Raw genomic sequence first — 6,193 nt, forward strand, 5'->3', positions numbered from 1 at the left:
TCAGGTCTGGAGCATGACTTTGATAACATTTGTTGTGCCCAAAAGATGTTCACATATATTTAGCCATCTCCACCTGTTTGAGGCCCTAGGCAAATATAAAATTTATATTTTTATTTTCTCTCATCATGCTCTCTCCAATCACACTCTCTTTTTTCATTTTCTCTCATCAGACTTTCTCTCTCTTCATTCTTTCTTATCACACTTTCTCTCTCATAATATTTTCTCTCTCATCATTCTCTTTCATCATATTTTTCTCTCACATTCATCTTTCTCTCACATCTAATTCCACAATACAATGATTCCCATTCCGATTCCTATTCCTAGGAAAGAACCAAACACCCCCTTATATTTTTATTTTGTTATATAAAGGTTAATTAAAATTTTATATTTGAGCTTGATAATAATTTTTTTATAAAATTGTTAAATTATTTTAAACCTAAATAAAATTTTATTGATTTTAATTTTAAATTTTTTATAGCATTATATTAACAAACATTATTAATAGTATTCTATAAATTATCCATGTATTATTTTTTATAATATATGACTTTAATTTAGATTTATTATTTTTTTCTAAAGTATTATCTTTTAACAAAAATTTAATTGATTTTTCATTTAAATTTTTAATTATTCTTTAGATTTTTTTTTAATCTTACTATTTTATTAAAAATCTCCCCCCTTTACTAACTAACTTTGGTGAAGCCTAAAATGTATTTACGTTAATGTGCTTTTTTCTATTTACACTAAAAATAATTTCAAGGTTTATTAGTAACTCCACAAGCGAAACAATCAGTGCTCTAGAGTTCGAGACTCAGCTACAGCATATTATTATGAATTTTTTTCATCGTTAATTTTCTTTGATTGTTTTATATAAAAAAAATATAGTTCTATTTAGTCTCATATCTTAAAATTGACAATACTATAATCAAATAAACTTCTATAAATATTTTAGGCCGACGATGTTAAAAAATATATTTTTCTTAGTTTTTTTACTAAGACAAGTATAATATTAAATTAAATAATTTTTTGAATAGGGAAGCTCGTTACAGTAATTTGTTGCTGGAATTCTCTAGCGTCACTATTACATGGGTCTGACAAATCTTACCCAAATAATTAATTTTTTGTTTGTAAGGGTGACACTAAAAAATTCAAACAATTCGAATTTTCAAAGACCCAAATAATTTATATATTATTATATTACACACGCAACGCGTGTGCATGATCATATTAGTATTAATAAGCAATCTATATAGTTTATGTTTTAATAAATAAAATAAAATCTTCTTATTTTTTTATATATTTTTAATATCCGAAATCGATGTATAAAAAATTAATATACTATTTTACATCGAATTAAATGAATAAAAAACTCTTACTTTATATTTTCCTCTCAAAGACAAAGAAAAAACGTGAAAGATAGATCATCAATGAGGTAGTGAGGAAGGAAAATGATATTTTTTGAGAGATATGGAATCACCGAGTAGAGAAAAAAAAATATGAGAATGCTGATGAGAAAAGAAAAGAGTACAAAATTATCGACGAAGGTTTAGAGATCAATCTGAAAAAAAAATTCAATTAAGTTTTTGAAAAAAATATACAATTAAAAAAATCAATAAAAACAAAATTACAATAATTTTAAATTAAAAATTAATTTTTTAAATTGATCTAAACTTAACGATGAATATTTTTAATATATCCGTGTTCTTTAAGTTCATCAGTCGATTTTGATTAAAATTGATTGATGAATCTAAATAATTCAGAATAATATAAAATTAAATCTTATGTATTTATTTATTTTTTATTATATTTATGCGATAAAATATTAATTTGATATAATATATTGAAAATAATGTGTTTTTTTTAAAAAATAAATCAGATATTTTAATAAAAATATGAGCATTTAAAAAAGAATATTAACCGAATCATTGAGATAAATATGAAGAGTTAAAAAAAAATATTGAGTGTGACATTTGATAATTTTAAAATAGAGTTCGATATAGGTATTTTAGACAGTTTTATGCCGATAAAAATCTGAATACTAAATTAACTTTAATTAGAAATAAATTACTTTAAACTAATATCATAATACTAAATTATATAAGGAAATAATATATCTTAAATTATTTGGTAATATATCTTTTAACTCTCAAAATTATAATATAAAAACTTTGGTAAAAAAAAATTATTAACTATTATTTAATAAAAAAATATGTTTTTTTCTTAAATTAAAATTTTAAAAATTAATTTAAATTTTTAATATTTAATCTAAACAATTTAAGCTGTTCTTAATTTAACTCCATGCTGTTAAAACATAATCCTTTTAAAAATAAAAAATAATAATTTGAATTTTTATTTTGACAATTAAAATTGAAAAGTCAAATTATACTTCTCCAAATCAAATAAACAACTTTAATTGATTATTATAAAAACAAATAAGGAATTTCATTAATCTATGTATTTTGTAAATTTATAACTTTAATTAATATATATATTTTTTAAAAAAATGAATCTTATTAATTTATCTATTTATTCAAAACTATGAATCTTGAAAAAAAAAATTAAGGTATTGGATTTATCAAATCTAATACTAAATTTCAATAAAATATTTTCTTAAATTAAAATTTAGAAAAACTCAATATAGATTTTTAATATTGAATCTTAATATTACTTTAAATAAGTGGTCAAAACAGGCTAAGTCACCTAATTTACCGGATTTTAATTTAATTTAAAATTATTTTATTTTATTTTTTCTGAAATAAAATAAATATGAGAGATGGAAATAAATAAAAAAAATTATAATTTTTTTCGGATCTATATAAACTCGAGAGAAGAAGGCTTTTCGATACTCCATCCTTTCTTCTTCGAAATCCATCGGCCAAACCGCAATGGCTTTCTCGATCGGCGTGTTGTTCTCTTCCCCCAACGTTCTCGCCGTTCGTTCCAAGCCCTCGCCTTTCGCAGAGGACCGCACCTTCCTCGGCGGCCGCAATGGCCGCCTTTCCTTCTCCGACAGTCTCTCTGGCGCGAAATTAGTCCGCCAGAGGCCGGTGTCTGCGACGAGAAGAGAGGCGAGGACGAGGAGCCCCTTGGTCGTCTCCCCCAAGGCTGTAACCGACTCGAAGAACTCGCAGACCTGCCTCTTCCCCGACGCGAGTCGAGTGAGTCGATTGATCCTTTTACTTGTTGTTCTGGAATTTTGAATACTTGAAATCTGATAGGGTTTCCTTGATTTTGTAGTCGCTTTTCGATTTATTTTTTTTACGAATTGTTTTTGTTCTCAATGCACAAATTGATCTGTTTTGTGAACTGTGGTTCGATCCCTTTTTCTTCTTCTTCTCGTGAATTATCTGATTTCAAATTTCTGAAATTACTAGTAGATTGAGGAAAAAGAAGGTGTTCCTTTCCTTCGTGGATTTTTCTTTTCAGTATTTCAAGATTGGTGCATGTGATTAATCAAAACTCATTTAGAACTAAACTTATTGTCTCCCTTCGTGGACAGAGTGTGTTGGGTATTATTTTAGGTGGTGGCGCAGGAACGCGGCTGTATCCACTGACAAAGAAGAGAGCTAAACCAGCAGTTCCTCTCGGTGCCAACTACAGGCTCATCGACATCCCCGTTAGCAACTGCTTGAACAGCAACATCTCCAAGATCTATGTTTTGACACAGTTCAATTCAGCTTCGCTAAATCGCCACCTCGCACGGGCTTATGGAAGCACCATGGGTGGTTACCAAAATGAAGGATTTGTCGAAGTTCTTGCTGCCCAACAAAGCCCCGAGAATCCCAACTGGTTTCAGGTATTATAATACATAATTCAGTTGTCTATATTAAGGAAATTTTGTTCAAAATTCGTACAAGTTTAGATATAATTGGCTTGCTCAATACTGTATTTGAATATCATATCCAGGGTACTGCTGATGCTGTAAGGCAATACTTGTGGCTTTTTGAGGAGCATAACGTGATGGAATTCTTGATTCTTGCTGGGGATCATTTGTATCGTATGGACTATGAGAAATTCATTCAATCACATAGAGAATCATGCGCCGACATCACTGTGGCTGCACTGCCAATGGATGAAAAGCGTGCGACTGCCTTTGGCCTCATGAAAATCGATGAAGAAGGACGGATCATTGAGTTTGCGGAGAAGCCAAAAGGCGAGCAATTGAAGGCAATGCAGGTGAAGTAATTTCATCTAAATTTACAAATTATCAAGAACTAGTTGGTTTTAATCTTAAGTAATTTCATTGTTCACAAATTGTAGGTGGATACTACTATTTTGGGCCTCGATGTAGAAAGAGCAAAGAAGATGCCTTTTATTGCTAGCATGGGCATCTATGTTATCAGCAAAGACATAATGCTTAAGTTGCTTCGCGATAAGTTTCCTTCAGCAAATGACTTTGGTAGCGAAGTAATTCCTGGAGCTTGCAATCTTGGTTTGAGAGTATGCCTCCCCCTTCTAATTGTTTGTTTATCTATTAATGATGTTATTAGTATACTGTTTAAGTACTCTGCTTTGTTAGATGCTAATTTACGATTAATTTGTAACCAAAGGTACAAGCTTATCTATATGATGGTTATTGGGAAGATATTGGTACCATAGAAGCATTTTACAATGCTAACCTTGGGATAACGAAGAAGCCCGTTCCTGATTTCAGGTAAATTGAGATAATTAGAGGATTTATTTGCTTATAATTTTCTTTATTGTAGTTACTAGATTGTGTTCTTTAATTGCAGTTTTTATGACCTTTCATATCCAATATATACTCAAGCTCGATATTTGCCTCCATCTATAATGCTTGATACTGATGTCACCGATAGTGTTATCGGCGAGGGATGTGTGATTCAAGTAAGACCTTTTGAGATTCTTTATTTTAACACTTTTTCTTCCCTACAAACTTTGTTAAATAATACTCGTTATATACTTTTGTATTTGTAGAAATGCAAGATTCATCATTCTGTAATTGGCCTTCGATCTTGCATTTTGGAAGGTGCAGTGGTAGAAGATACTTTACTAATGGGAGCTGATTATTATGAGGTAAAACATACATATGGTTGATGATCAGAGTTCGATAAGTTGATACTTAGAAGTAACATTTTTAGTATTTCATTTGTGTTTTCATTTTGCTTATGAACGAATCCATAACACATTGTCTGTGAATATAATTCATCATTTTTTTATATACAGACTGAAGCTGACAAGATTCTATTAGCCGCGAAAGGTAGTTTTCCAATCGGAATTGGAAAAAATTCTCACATTAGAAAAGCTATCATTGATAAGAATGTTCGAATGGGAGAGAACGTTAAGGTGTTGTTAAACTCATTGATCCTTCAACAATTATGACTTGTGATTCCGTTTAAAATATAAAATCTAAAAAATTCTAACACGTTCTTTTATCGATTTGCTATTGCAGATCATTAATACTGAAAATGTGCAAGAAGCATCAAGGGAGGCCCATGGATACTTCATCAAAAGTGGCATTGTCACCGTAATAAAAGATGCTTTAATCCCAAGTGGAACAACAATTTGATGTCTTTCCTCTTTCATTTAAATTTATAAATTTTATTTTTTATTTTTTATGTAGTGTAAATGATAAAGTTTTTTTGGATGTTATGTATTTAAATTTTTTTTAACAGTACTTATTTTTATCAATAAATAAGTTGAGATTTTGATTATTTGGTTGTTTTGAGAATTTTAGAAATTAAGTTAGATTTCAAAAGAATATTTGTTCTAAATTGTCATTACTACAAATGTTTTAAAAATAAATTAACATAATTTTGGATTTTAAAAAAAATAAAATTTTATGACATGGAATTTATTAAATGTTAAAATAAAGTTAGTATGATAAATAAATCTTACTATTTAATCAATAATTTGGATCTTTAACAAGTAACTTTAAATTTGATTTGATGAAATTCAAAATTTAGTTACATCAATATTCTTTTTTTTCACACAGAAAATAATTTCAATTCAAAACTTAATATAATTTAACTTCTTTTTATTCTCATATCTACAACATTCTTTTCTCCTCATTTTGCTCACTACATCAATCCTTATCCCTTTTTCAATATTCTTTCCTCCCTCAATCTCTATTAATTCATCTATTTTTACTTTTTTTACATATAATAAAGTCGCATTAAACCATATATATCTTATGATTATTCAAAAAGCACCAGTAAAATACTAGTTTATATAA

General features: G+C 28.4%; 1 protein-coding gene across 1 annotated transcript; it reads left to right on the top strand.

The window, feature by feature from the left end:
• The first annotated feature begins 2,850 nt into the window (after positions 1-2,850).
• Positions 2,851-5,595, top strand: LOC122047653 (glucose-1-phosphate adenylyltransferase small subunit, chloroplastic/amyloplastic-like). The gene is made up of 9 exons (XM_042609069.1): positions 2,851-3,158; positions 3,500-3,796; positions 3,907-4,176; positions 4,261-4,440; positions 4,551-4,654; positions 4,734-4,845; positions 4,936-5,034; positions 5,185-5,304; positions 5,411-5,595. The coding sequence occupies exons 1-9, from the start codon at positions 2,886-2,888 to the stop codon at positions 5,525-5,527; spliced, it is 1,572 nt and encodes a 523-aa protein (XP_042465003.1). The 5' UTR covers positions 2,851-2,885; the 3' UTR covers positions 5,528-5,595.
• The last annotated feature ends 598 nt before the right edge of the window (positions 5,596-6,193 follow it).

The sequence above is a fragment of the Zingiber officinale genome, chromosome 2B (assembly GCF_018446385.1).
Source record: "Zingiber officinale cultivar Zhangliang chromosome 2B, Zo_v1.1, whole genome shotgun sequence".
NCBI lineage: Eukaryota > Viridiplantae > Streptophyta > Magnoliopsida > Zingiberales > Zingiberaceae > Zingiber > Zingiber officinale.